This window comes from Neofelis nebulosa, chromosome 14 (assembly GCF_028018385.1).
Source record: "Neofelis nebulosa isolate mNeoNeb1 chromosome 14, mNeoNeb1.pri, whole genome shotgun sequence".
Classification (NCBI taxonomy): domain Eukaryota; kingdom Metazoa; phylum Chordata; class Mammalia; order Carnivora; family Felidae; genus Neofelis; species Neofelis nebulosa.
The window spans coordinates 83524303-83544991 of record NC_080795.1 but is presented as its reverse complement, the minus strand read 5'-3'; the positions used below and the strand labels follow the sequence as shown (position 1 = coordinate 83544991).

At 47.8% G+C, this 20689-nt stretch overlaps 1 protein-coding gene across 9 annotated transcripts; it reads left to right on the top strand.

The window, feature by feature from the left end:
• Positions 1-514: 514 nt before the first annotated feature.
• ZNF250 (zinc finger protein 250) lies at positions 515-20303 on the top strand. 9 transcript variants are annotated; one of them, XM_058699524.1, is made up of 6 exons: positions 515-637; positions 7484-7579; positions 7815-7956; positions 8161-8274; positions 8747-8809; positions 18402-20303. In XM_058699524.1, the coding sequence occupies exons 2-6, from the start codon at positions 7538-7540 to the stop codon at positions 19724-19726; spliced, it is 1686 nt and encodes a 561-aa protein (XP_058555507.1). In that variant the 5' UTR covers positions 515-637; positions 7484-7537; the 3' UTR covers positions 19727-20303. The 9 variants fall into 9 exon arrangements, with proteins under 9 accessions (XP_058555507.1, XP_058555513.1, XP_058555514.1 ...); XM_058699530.1 differs by having other exon boundaries at positions 516-637; positions 7830-7956; XM_058699531.1 differs by lacking the exon at positions 515-637 and adding an exon at positions 644-1272 and having other exon boundaries at positions 7830-7956.
• The last annotated feature ends 386 nt before the right edge of the window (positions 20304-20689 follow it).

Sequence of the window (20689 nt, the reverse complement as noted above, 5' to 3'; positions counted from 1 at the left end):
TCAGCCTCCTCTCCGGGAGTTGCTACCGCACCGTGCAACGCCCTCACGGACGGAGGCTTCACGGCGCCCCCCCCCCCCCCGCCGGCCCCAAAAAAGTCCGTGAACAGCAGTGCAGGTGGTTGAGGAGGCGGTCACTGTCACACGTGACGACCACCGCTAGGTCCTCGGCGGGTCCCGGGGCACAGCAACGAGGAGGCACGTTCAGAGGGGGTGGCACCTGGCTAGGAGCGGAAAAGGTACCCCCCTGGACACAAGCCTGAAACCCGACTCTACAGGCACTAGGTGGCCCGTGGGTCCGATGCTCGGAAGCTTCACTAGAACTTTCCACAGGACCGCCGGAAGTGCGGTAAATGCGAGGACGGAGCGCGGTATGGCCTCTCTAGGCGCGCGGGAGATCTCGCCTCTCGGTGGCTCCGCAGAAAGCGGCCTCGCTGTCAGTCAGGAAAATGGCGCCGGCGGGGAAGGCGGGGACGACTGGGAGGTGTCCGCTCCAGGACTGGTGACCGGGGGCGTGGGCGGGGACTGAGGAGGCGGGGCCCCCAGGGATTGGCGGATGCGCAGACCAGGCGGGGCGTCCCCTTTGTCTGAGTGCGTTGCGGGCATCCGTCCCTTCGCGCGTGAGGCTGCGGCGTGGAAGGTGAGTTGGGGGTGCGCGTGGGCACTGGCGCCCGGGCCCTTCTGCCAGCACGCGCGCTGGAGCCGGGTCGTCCTCACGGACAGGGCACTTCCCCGCGGGCACGCTCCGCTTCCGCCCCTCCTGCCGGGTTCCTCCTGCGGGCGCGCGGTGGGCTCCTTCCCCTCCTCGGACCCCACTCTGAGCCCCCTCTCCCCCAGCGTTTTGCCGCATCCCAGTCCTCTCTCCGCTCCTCACACCCGGGCTTCTCCCGACCCCCGCCCCTCGGCCCCTGCCACGCCCCAGAACCCTCTCCCCTTACCCTTGACACACACCAGGCTGCCTGCGACCCAGTCTCCGGGCCCTCAGCCCTCCGGCCCTGCCACGCCCGGAATCCAACCCCCACCCCAGGCCCTGAGACACCTCATCGCCCCCCTCCGACCCTCCCGGGCCCCCTCCCCCGCGGACGGCGAGCGCTGGCAGGAGGTGGAGGTTTGCGGCGGGGCCGCGGCGAAGAGAACGGCGGCGCGATTGCCCCGGGAAGGGTGGTCAGCGACCCGCGAGTCCCCGGCTCGCTCAAGGTCTCCCCAAAATACAGAACCAGAGGCTGAGAAGCCCATCCGGACCCCGCGGCGGCAGGAGCGCCTGTGCCGTTCGCAGTAAGCCGTTTCTCCGCGTCCGAACGGCGCTGGTATCTCGTTGGCTCAAAGTACTTTCCTAATTTTACATCCTTTCTCCATGTTTCTATCCGTGCTCTTCTCCTTACTACCTTGTAAGAGCCCCTTTTTAGTGAACGAGACCAACCTTTTCTAACATGGTTTGCAAATATTTTCCTAGTTTATTATTTGCTTTTTAAGATTTCAATAGAAAATAACATGCATTTTTTAAAATGTGAACGTGTGAGAAAAATAGAAAAACTGGAAATCGTCGTTGGGAACAGCCTGCCAGTGTGCGCAGAGGCAGCACTGGCTGGTTTCCTTTGTACCCTTTCTGGATTTTGCGTGCGCTGTTTTCTGTTATTCACCTAAAAGGGAAGCTCGGGGGGCAGAGGGGTGGCCATGCTCTATCGGTCGATACTTGTTAGATTTTTCACTTGCACACTGCCTTCGTGGCGGTGCGTTCCGTCGGTTTTCTACACCCGGTGTGTGCAGGGTGGACTGGAGGCGGGGTGAGGGGGAGGTTGGGGCCTTAAGACCGCCCGCCCCGCATTGTTGTCACATGAATGTTTTAATTTCCGTTCCCCGATGACTGGTGAGGTTGAAACTGTTCGTGTGCCTTTGTATTTCCTTTTTTGTTTTCCTTTGTATTTCCTTTGTGATCTGCCAGCTCATACTCTTTTCCGTATATGTTGAAAACACTCTTCACAAACTGACATTTGACTCCAGTTATGGTGCTTTGTTCTGGTTTGGGGTTTTTTAAAGAGATTTCAAGTTTTTAATCGTAACATATTTACTCCGAAGGCTTTTGAGCTTTCCTATGTCTTAAAAGACTTTCCACACGCCAAGATTATTTTTAAAATAGACTCTTGTTTTTCTCTGGTACTTGTGCAATGCTGGATCCATCTGGAATTTATTTTGGTGTGGGGTGAGTTGGGAATCCAGCTTCATTTTTTTCCTTCTATGCTATTTCTAACACTACCTACTGAATAATTCATCTTTCCATTGATTTGGAAAACCAACTTTGTCATGCATTAAATTCTTACATGTCTTTGGGCCCATTCTGGAATTTGGTGGCTTTGATGTGCATAAGGTATTAATTTTCATGCAGCAAATGTGGGAGTCTCTGCCCAGCAGGTTTCTGCTTTTGCTATTTTGCTTAGAACAGCCCTTCCCACCTAAAATAATACAAATGTATCTATACTTGTATTCAAGTCCTTAAAATGTGATCTAAAATTTCAACTCTTACTCATTAGTTAGCCTAGTGGATTTATTAGACTGAGATGATCTAATTTTTTCTGGCCAAATTTGTTTGTTTGTTTGTTTGTTTAAATCTCTTTGCCTCCCTCTACTTTCTGGGAGATTTGTTGAATTTTATGTAAAGGCTTAATTTTGCTTTTCCTAAAGCATTTAAAAAATCTTGTCTTCACACCATTTATTGAATCATCTTTCCTGAGCAATTTGAATTGTCTCATCTGTTCTCCATTTGTTTATACAGACTTGGCCCTGCTCTGCCCCGTTCTGTAGCCACTGCTTTTCCTCCAGGCCCACTGGCTCTAGGCACCTTGGTTTTGTGGATACGGTGGGCAGAATTAACATCACATTTCTAAAGTTCATTTTAAGCTTGTTCCTTGTTGCCATTTATGAACAGAATTTTTCCCCCTATACGTTTTCTGACTAGGTGTTGCCAGTGTATAAGAAAGCTGTTGGTTTGGATGCTTGATCATTCACTATGGAAGAGCGCAGGGTTGTGCTTTGTGTTTGCAAATGGCTTGGAGCTGCCCTTTGTGAAGATGCTTCCACCATGGAGGTGGGGCAGGGCATTCCACCAGGAAAGCCTGTGGGTGAGGATGGTGAAGACTGAGGGAAGAAGATCCTGGGAGCCTCTCACCCCAGACCACGCACGTCTAGTATGCCCATGCTAGCCTGTCACTGTGTGCGAGCTCTTTGGACAGACATGTGTGTTCTTTTACATCAGATCTATCAGGGATTCCAACAAGGGTGATAAGTTCCTAAAGCTTAGCTTACAAAACAAAACAATAATAGTAAACTTTAAACTCTAAGCTCTTTGCATCTCTGCAGCCCCTTCTTTAGTTCCTGTCCACGTAGCTGGCTGCTCAGTCATCATGAGAGCTAGATTCTGTTTGGCTGAGTGTCTCACTGCAGTGTGGCTTCTGTCCCATTAAGCATCCAGGGCTGCTGAGAACATGGATCTGTTCTGGTTTTGTTTGGGTTATTCCCTGAGGAGATTTCCAAAAATGGAATTCCTGCATCTGAAGAATGACTGTGATTGGTGGATGGACGGTGCTTTTTGTGCTTGCCCCTTTGTGGGGGTGGCATGGCCTTGCTCACAGTCTGTTAGGGGACTCAGTGGTGGTGATTCTGGCTTGGGGGGTCATCCAAACAGGACTTGTCGTGCCCACCTGTTCTCTCTTCTTGTCTAAACTGTGTTTTTCTCACAGAGCATCACAGGGCATCAGAATCATGGAGGTCAGGGTTGGGGAGAGGGCGGCTTGTTAAAAGCCAGTTTGGGTACCCTGGATGACTCTGTTTTCCTGCCTGACAGTTGTTGGTTTTGAGATGCACAGTGTTTTGTACGTCTTTGCTTGAAGTCACAGACTTGTTCAAAATTAGTATCACTTCTTGTGTTTATTTTGTTCTTTTTTTTTTTTTTTTTTCCAATCAGAATACAGTCGGGGCGCCTGGGTGGCTCAGACGGCTGAGCATCCAACTTTGGCTCAGGTCGTGATCTCGCGGTCCGTGAGTTTGAGCCCCGCGTCGGGCTCTGTGCTGACAGGTTGGAGCCTGCTTCAGATTCTGGGTCTCCCTCTGTCTTGCCCCTCCTCCGCTGATGTGCTCTCTCTCTGTCAGAAATAAATAAACATTAAAAAAAATTTAAAAAACAAAAGAATACAGTCATCTTAGTTCCTTTGGGCTTCCAGAGCAAATTACTGTAGACTGGGTAGCCTATAAAACAACAGACATTTCTCAAAGTTCTGGAGGCTGGAAGTCCAAATTAGGGTGCCAGCACGGTCAGGGGAAGGCCCCCTTCAGGTTGCAGACTTCTTGCTGTGACCTCACGTGGTGGAAGGAGTGAGAAAGCTCTGTGGGAGTCTCTTCTTACAAGGGCACTAATCCCATCATGAGGACTCCAGACTCATGACCTAAGCACTTCCCAAAGGCCTCACCTCCTAACACCATCCTACTGGGCATTAGGATTTCACCATATGAATGTTGAAAGGGCACAAATCTTCAGATCGTAGTAAAAATACTGTGTGATAGTATAACACAGACTATGTGATATGCTTTTTTTTTTTTTTAACTTGGTAATGTGTGAAGGTCATCTAGGTAGAGATCCTTTGTTTTTGTGCTTTTCTAGGACTCCCCCCGCCAGGTAGGAATCTTCCTTTGCCCTCTCCACCCACCTCTGTTTCTCACTCGTGTTGACAGCCTGGTTGTTTGGAGTTAGTCTAATCGAATGAGATACACTTGGTCCAGCGGCATCTGACTCTGCGCCCAGTGGTTCTGAGCACTGTCTCCTCTTGAAGCCCACAGAGGAGGGATGTGATCTTCCTGTTTTACGGGTGAGGACAAAGCACACACATACCCTTCATGGCCCTGGAGTCATTGTTTCTGAAAGAGGAACATTTTGGACATGCTCTCTGTGTCCCACGGTGTCATTTACCTGTCGTCTATCTAGCACAACCTAAATCTTTCTCTTAGTGGGTCTGTGACCTGTGTGTGAAAGGACTGTGGGTTGGCAGTCGCACCATCCTCGGGCCTGCATCCATTCCAGCGGAGTTCCCACTGTCTAATGGCCTGTCTGGTTCATCTACATAACTGTTAGGTGGCTTTTCTGAGACAGGGTGTAAAGTATGGTCTCGTTGATTTTTTTAATTTCATTCACTTACTCAGCAGACATTGGCCTGATGGCTGCTTTGCTGAGACAGAAGGGAGAAGGAGGACTGGGCAAGGCAGAGGCCCTCAAGATAAGGGGTCAGGAAGGGCCTCAATGAGAAGGTGATGTGGCCAAGCACCAGCTAAAGGGAGGGAGCCTCCCTGGCAGAGGGGAGGTTCAAACAGGGTTCTGAGCAGCCTCATAGCCATGGAGGGGCCAGGAAGTTAGTTGAAGCCAAGGACAGTCGCTATTCCCATGGAAGGCAGATGCATGACCCTGCTGTAACAGGGCCAGGTTCTGGGTGCACTAGGAGAGTGGATTTGGAGTAGAGTGTGAAAGAATGAGGAGGAAAGGTAGTTTCAGGATCAGGTCTTGGGTAGAGGTGCCCAGACCAAGCTGGGGGCAGAAATAGGAGCCTAGTGTTAGATGTTAAGTGTCTGAGATGCCAAAGAACATCTCCATGAAGATGTTGAGTTGGAGGGAAGGGGATTGCCAGTTCAACTGCACCAAAAAGGAGACCCTAGGCTCCACTGAACATTCAGGATTGTAGGATAACCATGGCCAGTGCCAGATATGTGCAGGATGTGGGGCAGGAAGAAGCACGGGCAGGAGCAGGAGTTGGTCTGGCTTAAGGCCTTATGGCCACATGTGCCACATGCCTCCTGTGTCATCTGTACCCACTGGGAAGGCCCTGAATGAGGTTCCTATTGGTGTTTATCGTTGGATCCTGGCCTAGTTGCAGTGGGGCCATAGTGCCAGTGACTACTTCTGCCAGGTTCCCATAGGACCAGAGCTGTATTATACATGAAGGTCAAATTCTCAAACAGGTGAGGATGGCTGGAGGCCTTGGCTGAGGGAGCAATGTCCAGGAGACTTGGTAGAGACCAACTTGCAGGAGCACAAGAGACCAGTGTCATCCTATCAACAAGGGGCAAGGATCTGACCACATGGAAGTCATGGGAGACCCTGACCAGGGCCACTTTCTGGTGGGGTGGGGGTACGGAGACCACTCATGGAGAGGTATCTGGACGAGACCATGGGGAAGATGACTGACAATGAGAGATGGCAAGTCTGTGGGCTGGTCGAGTGGATGTGGGTGTTGGATACACTGCCAAGAGGGCAGGAGGTGGAGTGGGTGGTGGAAATGGCTTCTTCATCTTTGTTCTGAGATCTGGTGAGGCAGGCCCACCCTGCCTCACACCCATTTTTTTTTCAAATTTTATTCTTAATCTGTTATCCAGCATCTATCGTTCATGTGAATTCAAGGTAGTTTTACTCCTTTAAGAGGCACCTGTTGGAATCCTAATTAGAGTTGCACTGACACAAGCACACACAGATTTGGGGGGAATGGACATTCTTGGTGAATAAGTCTACCATTGTGTTCCGCAGAGGCAGCTGCAGTTGGGAGTTCAGGATTTGTATTCCCAAAAGTTGTCCATGCAAACTTACACAAAAATCTGATATTCTACAAAGAAATCAAACAAACAGATGAAGCACCCTGTTTGTTGAGGTACCTGCTGAGCTGCATGCATGAGAAGGTTGATCACCATCTTGTACCATTTTTCGTAGAGTGATCTGCCCACTTGGCTTCTGTGTCCCTGTTATAGACACCCTTTGGCACTCCAAAAGATGTGAACCCCATTCCCCCATTAGGAGAGCCTTTGGTCCCCCTTTTTTCCCCCGTATTTTGAGTATGATAGACATCTCAGCTTAATTTAGCCTGATAAGTCCCCAGAACCTGCTCACCCCCAGGCCTCCACATCAGGTGTTCAGACCAAATCCCTGGGTGACTCTGTACTTAATCCTCCAGAATCAACCATTTGTCCTGCCTCCGTTCCCAGTCCCTGGTGGAGCCACCACCAGGCTGATGACCCCAGCCTCAGTGGAGCATCAGGGCAACTGGGGCACAACCACATGAGACTGAGGCATCAGTGGGGCCACAGGAGTTACGGTCAAGCCAAGCATGCCAGACCTGGGGTGAGGCCCCCACAGGAGTGTGGACCTTGAGGAAAGCCTGTCTTCACTGGGAGATTGTCTGTGGAGGCAGCCTGGCCTGGGACCCACACCAGACCTGATGAACATTTCACACCTATGTGAATGCTCTGGCATGGGCCCTTGTGCCTAGACTGTGGGCCTGAGCAGGTGCCTCAGAGTCCTTGCTAGCTCCCTAGCTGATCATAAAGACCCCAGGTCTGGAGAGCAAAACCTTGTGGCTGGGCCCATGGGAAGAGTTCACAGTGGGGGCTGGACTCCCTCAGAACTCAGGGTCTGTGGGGGCAAGGGTGGGCCCCTCATGTGCTCCCTCCTCTTCCTCAGCCCCACAGGCTCCTCTGACTTCCATCTTCCTTGGAAACCTCAAGGGATCACGCGATGGCAGCAGCCAGGCTCCTACCACCACCAGCAGGACCCCAGGTGAGCTGCCTCCAGGGCCTTTGTTGCACCCCTGGATTTCCTCACAACCCTCCCATGTCCAGGGTTCTGGGTGACAGCCTGAGTGTCACTGTATCTCCTGAACAATGTGGCCCCTTCCTGATACCACCCATCTGCTCGCATGTGTTTCCCTTCCCCCCTGACCCAGGGCATCTCCACTCTCCCTCACCCACATTGCTCCATCTCAGACATGGAGACTCAATCCAACCTTCAGCAGCCCCTGTCATTCCAGGCCAAGGTGACCTTTGAGGATGTGGCTGTGCTCCTCTCCCAGGAGGAGTGGGACCGCCTGGGCCCTGCTCAGCGGGGCCTCTACCGACACGTGATGATGGAGACCTATGGCAACGTGGTGTCACTGGGTATGGCCCCTCAGCAGGCCTCTTCTGTGTCTCTGTGCTTGGCCAAGGGCAGGGACCTGGGGTGGGGGGTTTGGGGTTGCCTCCAGGTGTTACAGCTCTAGGGGGACATCACACCTGTCTGTCTCATGCCTACAGGTCACTCAGGTGGGGTAGGGGTGTTCACAGATGTTGTGCTGACAAAAGGCCTTCCTTCCCCATGAACAGGACTTCCAGGATCAAAGCCCAACGTGATCTGTCAGTTGGAGCGAGGAGAAGAGCCATGGGTCCTGGATGGGCAAGGGGCTGAGGAGACTGGGGGCTTGGGCATTGGCCATTCAGGTGAGTGAAGGGAGCTGGCCCTCCTTCAGTTGGACTGATCAGTTCCTGGCAGCTGTGCACACTGACAGGTGACAGAGAGCAAGAGTAGCTTCCACCTGGGGTCTCTTCTGCCCGAGGAGCCTGTGGTCTTAACTCTGTGAATTGCACTTACCTGCTGTAACAGCCAGTGGAGGAAGTTCTGCTCTTTTTTTTTTTTTTTTTTTTTTTTTTAATGTTTGTTTATTTTTGAGAGAGAGAGAAATAGAGTGCAAGCAGGGTAGGGACAGAGAGAAAGGGAGACGTAGAATCCTAAGTAGGCTCCAGGCTCTGAGCTATCAGCACAGAACCCAACGCGGGGCTCGAACTCACAAGCTGTGAGATCATGACCTGAGCTGAAGTCGATCACTTAACCCAGTAAGCCACCCAGGTGCCCCAGGAGTTCCTACTCTTAAAAACTGTTTTGTTCTCTCTTAACTCTCTTTTCTTTTTGCAGATAACTCCAAACGTGACCACATGGCAGCTTGTAGGCAGCAAGACGGTTCACCCTGTCCATGGGGTAGGTGTATGTCTTATCTTTTTAACCTAGTACAGTCCCTGAAGGTGTTAATGCTGATGATTCACCAGAATGTAAAGAAATTCCTGGGGTTCTCTGATGCAGAATGTATGCTCTTGTTATACAATACATACACTCTATACAAAATCATGGAGAGGGGTTTTTTAAATTAAAAATTTGTTTCAGTGGAATTTTTTTTTCCTTTGTTTTATCCAATGTAAAACATTCTTCCTAGTCTGTACTTGAAACAACAGCTGAAGCTGTATTGTTCTGAAAGTGAGGGCTCTGCTCTTGCAAGTTTGGTCATGTGTTGCTTTTATGCCATGGATGATTGAATAACCTTTTGTACAATTATTTATTAAAGTCATTTTGCTCATCTCGTTACTTTGGCATCAGGAAAGACACTACCTATTTAGGAAGCTTCAAACAATAGAAGAAATACTTTTCAATGGAAATGAGTAATTATTTCTTTGGCTTGCTAACTTTATGAAGATGAGGCTTCTTAAGTAAAAAAAAAAAAAAAAACCATGTGTTCTCCAGTTTAAAAAACATATAGTATAACTTTTAAAAAATGAGATGTGTAAAAATTTTATTGGCCATAAACCCAGATTTTTTAAATGAAGAACTTATTGGTATTGCCATTTTTCAAAACAGTATATACACTTAATAATTGCTCTGAAGAGAATTTAAAAAATGCAGAAATATCAAATAAGAAAAGTGGGCACAAAACTTGAACAAGTTCTATAGAGGAAGAAATCAAAGGGCTAATAAATGTGAGAACGTGCTCAGCCTCATTATTTATCAGTGACATGGAAATTAAAACTGCTGTGATATACCGTGTTAGACCTTCAGTATCAAAAAAAAATAGATCTGACATTATCAAGTTTGGCTGAGAATATAAAGCAGCTAATGATGATGTAAACGTGCACATTCACTTTGGAAACCAGTGTGCCATTATCAAATGAAGTTGAAAATATGGATCCCTGTGGCAGATGTTCCACTCTTAAGTGCACAGTAAGGACGTTTGTGTGTAAACCCCAAGAAACATGTACAAGAATCTTCAAAGAAGCATGTTTCAAGATAGAAAAATCTGGAAACGACCCAAGTGTTCATCAGCAGTAGGCTAGACAGATAAATAAGCTATGGTGTTGTAATAGAGCAGAATGTACTGTAGTGAAAGGGATTTGATAACTGTTGTAGAACAATATAACGAATCAGGAACACAATCTTGAGAGGTAATTAAGTTGCAGAACACCAGGTAACACAAAATTCTAGAAATCTCAGAAATATGCCTAATTAAGTTATTGGTTAGAGATCCAACCTTTAATATAAAACTATTAAAAAAACCCAGCAACAACAAGGGCTTCTATTTCCAGCCAAGATGGAGTAAACAGAGATGTTAGTTACCCTCTCACTTGAAACAACTGAAAAACTGGACAATGTATATGAAACCTCGGCTCTCAAGATGTTGGACATCATTCTCTCAGTGGAAGTCAGTCAGTGAAGGAAAGTAATTCCCAAAAGACAGGAAACAAAGGGATGATCCCTACAATTGTCCCAGCTCACCACTTGGAGAAGATCCCAGTGCAAGGAGGGGAACCCTGGCAGAGCCCAGTGGTGTCCCAGACTTGAGGACATTATTGCCAGGAGTCCCGAGATGCCAGAGAGGCCAGAAGTCCCACAGGGGAGTCTGTTTGACAAAGAATTATGGAGGTCTGCAGGAAGACTTCTTGAGTATTAGCAAGGAAATCCAAAGCCAGGAAAGAGCTGCCTCTTTAGAAGGAGTAGTAGCTGTGGTAACCAGGATTTAAGATGGTCCTCATAATAGAATGAATGTTTGTGCCCCTCCCCCATTCATATGTTGAAGCCCTGACCCCAGTGTAAATGTATTGGTGATGGAGGCTTTATGGAAGTAATTAAGTGACCTCATAAGGGTAGGACCTTGATTTGCTATGATTAGTGTTCTTAGAAGAGGAAGAAAGACCGGAGCTCTCTTTCTCAGCACAGGACCTGCCCTGCCTGCATAATCCCCAAGACTGTGAATGTGGATTTTATTCTCGTGATTATGTTACGTTAAGCTTTTGCCTTTAAGGAATGGAGAACTCTTTAAATCGGGGTCTGGGGGGTCTGGGGGTTGGAGACCGAAGCCAGATTCAAAGAATGGGAAGAAGGATTTGATGCACCATTGCTGCCTTGAAGGTGGAGGGGGCCACATGGCAAGGAATGCAGGTAGCAATCAGGAGGTGAGGGTGGCAAAGGAAACAGTCCTCTTAGTCCTATAGCTACAAGGGGCTAAATTTTGACAACAGTAAGAATGAACTTTGAAGTGCATTTACTCCCTGAGCCTCCACATGAGTATTCAGACTAACACTTTATTTTTCAGCCTTGTGATACACTGAGCAGAGAACCCATATGGAATTCTAGCCTGCAGAGCTATAGGCTAGTAAATACAGTGCCCAATGCTCACATAAGGCTGGGAATGCTATCTGTTCCCAACAGCAAGAGTGGGAAACTTGTAACTCACAGGGAATCCTCAATTAGAGAACTAACGTGTGTGTGTGTGTGTGTGTGTGTGTGTTGGGGGGGGAGGGGGAGGGCTGGTGAAAGAGCCCTAAGCACTATTCTGTTCTGGTCTAGCAAAGTTCAAAGGCAAGAACCATACATGCTACTTCCAAGTAACTTAACCAAGAATACTTAAGTTCAAGACAATTTCTAGAAATAAAAAATATCCAACATGAAGCAAGGTAAAATTCATAATATCTGGCATTAATAAAAAATTATCAAGCATTCAAAGAAGTAAGAAAACAACCATAATTAGAAGAAAAAAACAGTCCTGTTAAACGGGCCAGAAGTGACATCAGTGATAGAATTGGAAGACCAGGAGGAGTGCCTGGGTGGCTCAGTCTGTTAGGCATCTGACTTAGACTCAGGTCATGATCCCATGGTCAGTGAGTTCGAGCCCTGCTTTGGGCTGTGTGCTAACAGCTCAGAGCCTGGAGCCTACTTTGGTTTCTATATCTTTCTCTCCTCTCTCTCTCTGTTTCTCTTTCTCTCTGCCCCTCCCCTGCTCACATGCTGTCTTCTCAAAAATAAATATTAAAAAAATAAAAGATTTGGAAGACCAGGACATGAAAACAAAATAAATTTATTCTGTATGTTCAAGGACTAGAGGGAATATTCAGCATGTTAAGTAGAGTCTTGGAAGATACATGAAAGGCCCAGTTCTGATCTCTAGAGATGAAAACAATGCATGAGATGAAGAGTTTACTGGGTAAAAGTAGTGACAGGTTAGATATTGCATAAGAAAGGATTAGTGAAAACAAAAATCCTAGAAACTACTGAAAAGGAAAAGGAAGGAAAAAAAGACCACAGGGGCGCCTGGGTGGCGCAGTCGGTTAAGCGTCCGACTTCAGCCAGGTCACGATCTCGCGGTCCGTGAGTTCGAGCCCCGCGTCGGGCTCCGGGCTGATGGCTCGGAGCCTGGAGCCTGTTTCCGATTCTGTGTCTCCCTCTCTCTCTGCCCCTCCCCCGTTCATGCTCTGTCTCTCTCTGTCCCAAAAATAAAAATAAAAAAAAAACATTAAAAAAAAAAAAAAAAAAAAAAAAGACCACAGGACATTAGTGAGCTGTGGGACAATCTGAAATTGCCTAATATATATAGCTGAAGCCAATAAAGCAGAGGTGGGAGCATCAGAAAAAATATTCTAGGAAATGATGGTTGAAAACTTTCCAAATGTGATGAAAACCATAAACTCACAGATCTAAGAAACTCCAATGAACCCCTTACATAATAAACTTGAATAAAATCACTAAGCTATATCATAATCAAAAGAAGTGTTAAAGCTAAGAAGCCAACAAAGGAGATAAGATAGAATCATGAGAAGTAACTTAATTTTTTTAAAGGGAGAAAGAACAGATGGTTAGTGGCTGCCCTAGGGTTCACAATATACATCTCCAAACATTCAAAGAACGCAAACACCGTTTCATATGTGTTAGAAGACTGTTGGGGTAGCATACTTGTTTATTGGTCCGTTCAGGCTGCCATAACCATGCCATGCCATGGGTTGAGTGACTTAAACGTGAAAAATTTCATTCTCACAGTTCCCTAGGCTGGAGGTCCAAGACAAGAGTGAGTTGGGGCGCCCGGGTGGCTCAGTCGGTTAAGCATCCGACTTCGGCTCAGGTCGTGATCTCGCGGTCCGTGAGTTTGAGCCCCGCGTCGGGCTCTGTGCTGACCGCTCGGAGCCTGCAGCCTGTTTCAGGTTCTGTGTCTCCCTCTCTCTCTGACCCTCCCCCGTTCATGCTCTGTCTCTCTCTGTCTCCAAAATAAATAAATGCTAAAAAATTTAAAAAAAAAGTGAGAATTTGGTGAGGGCTCTATTCCTGGCTTGCAGTATGGCCACTTTCTGTGTGTTCACATGGCCTCTGTGTGCCTGTGGGGGGAAAGTGAGTAAGCTCACTGAGGTCTTTTCTTAGAGGGCAGTAATGCCATCATGGGGGCCCCACCCTTGTGACCTCATCTAACTCTCAATTACCTCCCAAAGTCCCCACCACCAAATACCATCACATTGGAGGTTAGGGCTTCAACATGTGAATTTGCGGGGAGAGACACAAACATTTGCTCCATTACAACTATTTTCTTCAGGTTTATTTAAGTAGTCTCTACACTCAACATGGTGCTTGAAGTCATGACCCCAAGAGTAAGAGTCCCATGCTCTTCCAACTGAACCAGCCAGGTGCTCTAGTGTGTAATCATTTTTGCTTTGGACAATTCTCTTAGAGTGATTTAGAAAACCGTTTTACATAGTCTTTTATATTTACCTTCATTTTAACCATTTCCAAAAGCCTTCATTTCTTGTATAAATACAGCTTTGTCGGGTATATTTCTGCAGCCTGAAGAATTTCCTTTAACATTAGTTTGGATTTGATTGTTGGATGTTCTCTCCATTGGTGTTTGCAAATTGACTTGTTTTTTTCTTTTTCTGCCCTTCAAGGGTGTCAGTCCATTGTTTTCTGACTTGTTTCTGATGAGGAGTCTACTGTAATTCTTACATTTGTTCCTCTGTGTTGTATGTGTTTTTCCTCTACCTCTAAGATGGTCTCTTTGGTTTTTGGCAGTTTGAATATGATGTATCTAGTCAGGTTTTTTTCTTTTTCTTTTTTTTTTAATGTTTATTTTTGAGGGAGACAGAGACAGAGCATGAGTGGGAGAGGGGCAGAAAGAGAGGGAGACACAGAATCCAAAGCAGGCTCCAGGCTCTGAGCTGTCAGTACAAAGCCTGATGTGGGGCTCAAACTTACGGACCTGTGAGATCATGGCCTGAGGCAAAGTCATATGCTCAACTGACTTGAGCCACCCAGGCGCCCCTCTAGTTGGTATTTTATTTTATTATTTTTTTTTTAATTTTTTAATTTTTTTTTTTAATTTTTTTAACGTTTATTTATTTTTGAGACAGAGAGAGACAGAGCATGAACGGGGGAGGGGCAGAGAGAGAGGGAGACACAGAATCGGAAGCAGGCTCCAGGCTCTGAGCCATCAGCCCAGAGCCCGACGCGGGGCTCGAACTCACGGACTCACGGACCGTGAGATCGTGACCTGAGCCGAAGTCAGACACTTAACCGACTGAGCCACCCAGGCGCCCCTCTAGTTGGTATTTTAAAAACATGTTTGTAGGGCGCCTGGGTGGCAGAGTTGATTGAGCATTCCACTCTTGATTGTGGCTCAGGTCATGATCCCAGGGCTTGGGAATTGAGTCCCATGGCAGCATGGAGCCTGCTTAAGATTTTCTTTCTCTCTCTTCTCCTCCCCCTACCTGTCTCCCCCACTTGCACTTGCGCTCTCGCTCTCTCTCTCTCATATTAAAAACAAAACAAAATGTGTGACACTAATATCTTGAATCTGTGTTATGATGTCTTCCGTTATTTTTAGGAAAATCTCAGCCATTATCTTTTCAGATATTTTTACTTCCCTGTTCTCTTTCTCTTCTGCAATTCCAACTACATGCAGGTTAGGCCATTTGATATTGATCCATATCAATTTTATTTTTATGTTTCATACATTTTTGTCTTTGTGTTTCTTTTTGGGTAATTTCTGTTGACCTATTTTCAAGCCCACTGGTCTTTTCCTCATCTGGGTTGAGTCCGCAGTGAGCCTATCAGAGGCGTTCATATGTTGCTATATTTTCTACATCTAGCATTTCCAGTCCTTTCTTACAGAATCTATCTGCTGAGGTTCCCCATCTGATCATTCACATTGTTCAACGTATGGGTCATCTCTAATTCTGGTTCTGTTGGTCACTTATTCTCTTGACTCTGTGTGTGTGTGTACACACAAGCAGTCTTTTTCCTTTCTCTTGGGTGTCTTATAATATTTTATTGAATGTCACCTGTCATTAATTAAGACAGGAGATATAGAAGTAAATAATATATCTGTCTGGGAACATAGCCCCTCCTACTAGGTGGTTAGTGTGAAAGCCTGAGTCAGGAGTTTGGCTGGGTTCTGTTCCCATAGTTGCCTTCAGTATACCACTGGATTCCCGTTCTTCTGGCATTTCCTTGTGCATAGGGTGGGGACTTTCAGTCTTCCAGGTGTGCCTGCAAGAGAGGGTTTTCCTCTGTGCTCTGGCCACCAGCACCCCCCACCCCCAGCAGAAGTCTTCTGTTGCTTGTTACTCAGTGCTTGCTGGCCTTTTCGATAGGAGCAGGAGGAGATGACCGCGTGCTCCACTGTTCTGATCTATCCTCAATTTTAGGCAGGTGTTGTATTCTTGGGTCACAGCCCTTCCCCTAGTTGAAGCAGACTTCTCAATGTCTGGGCTCATGATCATTTTCCTGCCCCTCCCTCAGGAGTAAAGGGTAGTTTTCCCTTCCCAGCCATTGGGATGTTTGTCTGTGCCCTAGAATGAGAAGTTTGCTTTCCTTTGCCCAGTGACTTGCAGCTTTCATTCTGTCGAGGAGAAGGGTTCAGGTGGGTGCTTGTGCTCTCCTCTTGCAGTCCTGAGCCACCAAAGGAGGCTTCCTCTGGATCTAGCCCCTAGGGGGAAGACCATGGACATGAGCCCCTGTGTCGAGGTGAAGAACTCTGAGTATCTGTGTCCAGAATGCTGCTGAATTTGGGGTGGGTGTGGAGAGCAGGTTAATCTAGCCTGGAGTGGGACCCCAGCCTCTACAAGGCCCCTCACACTTGGGAATCTCCCAACTTCCCATTCCTGCCTCTTCTCAGATGACCCTCTGCTGAGGGTTTGCTTCAGTCTGGCTGCTACCAACTTCTACAAGAAGTATTAACATTTGGTATGTCTTTGTCCCTCCAAGGTAACCATTCCTTGTCTGTCAAAAGGCAACATAAATTAAAACAAGTGTATTTTTTTTATTTAATTTCTTGTAGTCCTATTTTTTTTTTGTAAGTTTATTTATTTTTGAGAGAGAGAGACCGCATGAGCAGGGGAGAGGCAGAGGAAGAGGGAGACAGAATCTTAAGCAGACTCCATGCCCAGCGCAGAGCCTGACATGGGACTTGATCTCATGATCATGAAATAGTGACCTGAGCCGAAATCAAGAGTTTGACGCTTAACCAGTTGAGCCAGCCAGGCACCCCAAGCATATTTAATTTATGGGCCACCTTGGCCCAAATCTTTTTCTAAACATCAGTCAGAAGTCGTTTTAGAAGGTCCCTTGGCTTGGGGTACCAGGTGACCCACTAGATAGCATATGTCTTCCCAGACCAAGTTAGGAACTTACTAAAAAGTGAAGCTTATATCCCAGTAATGCTGTTACCAGCAAGGTGGGGGGCTTATTGGACTTGAAAATATCCTTATTACAGATAGGACACAATTGGAAAATCGTTGCTGGTCCACATCATTTCTGGTAAAGAACCCTGGAATGAAGCATACTTACCACCAGATTCAGGTAGGGAAGGACTTACACAGGCCCCTGTCTTGGAAACTACTACCTCTGTAGGTCTTTGAACCTGAAGGAACATTGCAAAATATGGTTCCCTAAGCTGAGAATACCCAGTTCTTACCCACATGAACCAGTGAAAAAGTTATTCCACCTCCCCTGGAGAGAAGGGAGAGCCAAGAAGCAGTTCATATGCACACTTGGATGCCATCCTAGCTCAGGATCTCTGGGTACAGCTAGGTTGGCATTTGTAAATTTCCCCTCAAGGCTGCCCCCCTTCCCCCCCCCCCGCCAGTACCTGTCATAGACCTTGAGTACGCCTTTGAGAGAGAGAATTCCCTCAGATCTTCCCCTGCCCAGAGGGATTCTTACTCTGAAATTCCATTCAAGTGCAACAGTCTTTAACGCTGTTCCTGGCAGAGGTCTTTGGGAAGCTGGGGTGGCAGCATGGTGTGAGCAGCTGGCCTCCTAAACTGCAGGGTTGAAATTGGATTGGGCACTTGAGAGTCCACAAGGAGGCCTGGCTGCTCTCGTGCAGAGTCAACTCTTGCTTATGGGCCTGACACCTGTTGAGCGTCCTTGATGAAGATCACTCCATGAGCGCAGCCCATCCTCCCACAGCATCCCTGTACACCCCTGAGAAGTTTTGGTCTTTGAGTGGCATCTTGTCATCTCAACGGTTTGGTTTCCAAGATCTAGGAAACCTGTTCTCAGGGGCACCTGGCTGGCTTAGTCGGTAGAGCACGTAATCCTTGGTCTTGGGGTAGTGAGTTGAAGCCCCACATTGGGCGTAGAGCTTTCTTAAAAAAAATTGGGGTGCCTGGGGGGCTCAGTTAAGTGTCCAACTTCAGCTCAGGTTATGATCTCATGCTTTGTGCGTTTGAGCCCCACATCGGGCTCTGTGCTGAACGCCTGCTCAGAGCCTGGAGCCTGCTTTGGATTCTGTGTCTCCTTTTCTGCCCCTCCCCTGCTCATGTTCTGTCTCTCAAAAATAAATATATGTTAAAAAATTTTTTAAAAAAAGTTATCAGCACATCCTGTAGATCCCCCAACCTGGTACTAAAAACCTCTACCCTAGTCTTCTCTGCAATGCTCACTGCTGCCCTATAGGACTCCTCTCCAGCCTAGACATGGCAAGACTCCCATTGTGTCTCTGTTTCATCTTGCCCCCCAGTGCCTTCTCCACAAAGAAGAGGTCACAGTCCCCCATGTATAAGTCTTCTGGTCCTGTGTCTGTTGGACATGCACACGAGAGTTCACACATCTACCAGCCTGACACTAGGCTTCTCTGTTCCTGTGTTGCTGTCAGCCCCACAAAGCTCCTTGCAGTCATGGGTGGGGTCCTATGTTTATTCCTACCACAAGGACTCCAAGGAAGGCGGGACTCAGGTGGTAATGGGCTGTAGCCCTGCTGCTGTGTGACGCGTGCACTTCACGCGGTGGGGGGCGGGGGGATGACTCAAGACTACAGGTCACACCTGTCCCTTAAACTGCCCTGTGAGCCTGGGCACATTTCTAATTATTGGACACAGTTGTGATTTTTCTGCACTGCAGAAAATGTGTAGCCATGGGCATTCAGGGACCGCACCCCTGATGGCCACCTCTTGTCAGCTAAACACCTTCAGGTTGCACTTTGCTCTGCTGTTTTGAGTGGGTTGACATTTGAGTTAACATTTTTACTTTGGTTTTGTTGTTTCAGAATATGAAAACAAGGGAGAGAACCAAAATAGGGACGTGAGTCGGAAGCCATTTATTTCAGAGGAAATATCGGTGATCCTGGGGAAAGCACCCAAAGGATGGATTGATCCAAAAAGTTATGAACCTGAGCAGAGTTTCTGTGTGAGTCCAAGCCCTGTTGGCCCACCTGAAGTTCAGGTCTTGAGCCACAGTGTGCCTCTCTCTCAGAATCAGGCTGTTCCTAGTGGGGAGAGACCCTACAAGTGCACCGAGTGTGGGAAATGCTTTGGTCGGAGCTCCCATCTCCTCCAGCATCAGAGAACACACACTGGAGAGAAGCCCTATGTGTGTGGTGTGTGTGGGAAGGCCTTCAGCCAGAGCTCTGTCCTCAGTAAACATAGGAGAATCCACACCGGCGAGAAGCCCTACGAGTGTAACGAATGTGGAAAGGCCTTTCGAGTGAGCTCAGATCTTGCTCAGCATCACAAGATACACACGGGAGAGAAGCCACATGAGTGTCTTGAGTGTCGGAAGTCATTCACTCAGCTCTCGCATCTTATTCAGCACCAGCGGATCCACACGGGAGAAAGACCCTACGTGTGCCCACTGTGCGGGAAGGCGTTCAACCACAGCACCGTCCTGCGCAGCCACCAGCGGGTGCACACCGGGGAGAAGCCACACGAGTGCGCACAGTGCGGCCGCGCCTTCAGCGTGAAGAGGACGCTGCTCCAGCACCAGCGGGTGCACACCGGGGAGAAGCCCTACACCTGCAGCGAGTGCGGCCGGGCCTTCAGCGACCGCTCCGTCCTCATCCAGCACCACAACGTGCACACTGGGGAGAAGCCCTACGAGTGCGGCGAGTGTGGGAAGGCCTTCAGCCACCGCTCCACACTGATGAACCACGAGCGCATCCACACAGAGGAGAAGCCCTACGGGTGCTATGCGTGCGGGAAGGCCTTCGTGCAGCACTCTCACCTGACCCAGCACCAGCGGGTGCACACCGGGGAGAAGCCCTACGTGTGCGGCGAGTGTGGACACGCCTTCAGCGCCCGCAGGTCTCTGGTCCAGCACGAGAGGATCCACACGGGCGAGAGGCCCTTCCGCTGTGCACAGTGTGGCAAGGCCTTCAGCCTAAAAGCAACACTGATCGTGCACCTGCGGACCCACACTGGGGAGCGGCCCTACGAGTGCAGCCGCTGCGGCAAGGCCTTCAGCCAGTACTCCGTGCTCATCCAGCACCAGAGGATCCACACGGGCGAGAGGCCCTACGAGTGCGGGGAGTGCGGGCGCGCCTTCAACCAGCACGGGCACCTGATCCAGCACCAGAAGGTGCACAGGAAGCTGTGACCTCCTCTGCCACTAGGAGAACTCCCCTCCCCCGCCCCCCCAGCCCGGGAGAAGGTTCTGGTAGCTCCGTGGGATGCCATTGTTTGGTCATTTAGTGCCACAAGTAACTCCAAAGAGAAGCACTGAGCATGTTCCTATGGAAGAATGATAGAGCATGCCTGTTTTGTTTTTCTCCATATCTTGAAGTTATATTGAAGAGTAAATAACACAACTATGGTAAATTTTGGTAAAGACACCCATAATTCTTCAACATTAGAAAGTTTATTGGAAGAAACTGAAGGAATTGAAGACATAAGGATTACTATCACAATGAAACTTTCTTACATTCTAAATAAAGATTTTTCTTAGAATATTACATGCCTTTCCTAAAAACAGTAACTATTCTAATTATTTCCTCTAAAATTAGAATTGGATTATGTGCGGTATTCTGTGAAAACACTAAAGTGTGTGGATAAAATGATATAAAAAAAGATTGTCATCAAGTATCATGATGTAATATGGCTAGAAATGCTAAGTGTGTGGAACCACTTGTTTTGTATGAAAAAAAAAGTCTAAATATTAGTGAGAAAACACTTCATCTGGTGTTTGAACTTTATTCAAGATGAGAAGGGATGTCCTAACTTTTTAGTGAAAATTCAACTCAAAAATGGATGTTTGCCTCAAAACCCACCCTTATGACTTACAGACCTTACGCTCTGGAACTCATAGGACGTCTTGGGTCTCTGGACCCCATGTGGGTAGGAAGGGAGCTTTGCCCTCAGAGCCCAGACCTTATAGCTGCTACACCAGCTGGGTGCCTCTTTACACATTGTGGTGTTTCCCAAAAGTTTTACTGAAAAGACCATTCTTTGATACATATTTTTTATGATCTAAAATTTTCATTCCTGTGTTTGAGGTTTTTATTTTTTTACATGCCAAGAAGACTCTGGTATACATTATCATATACTAAAATGAATCTAGTTT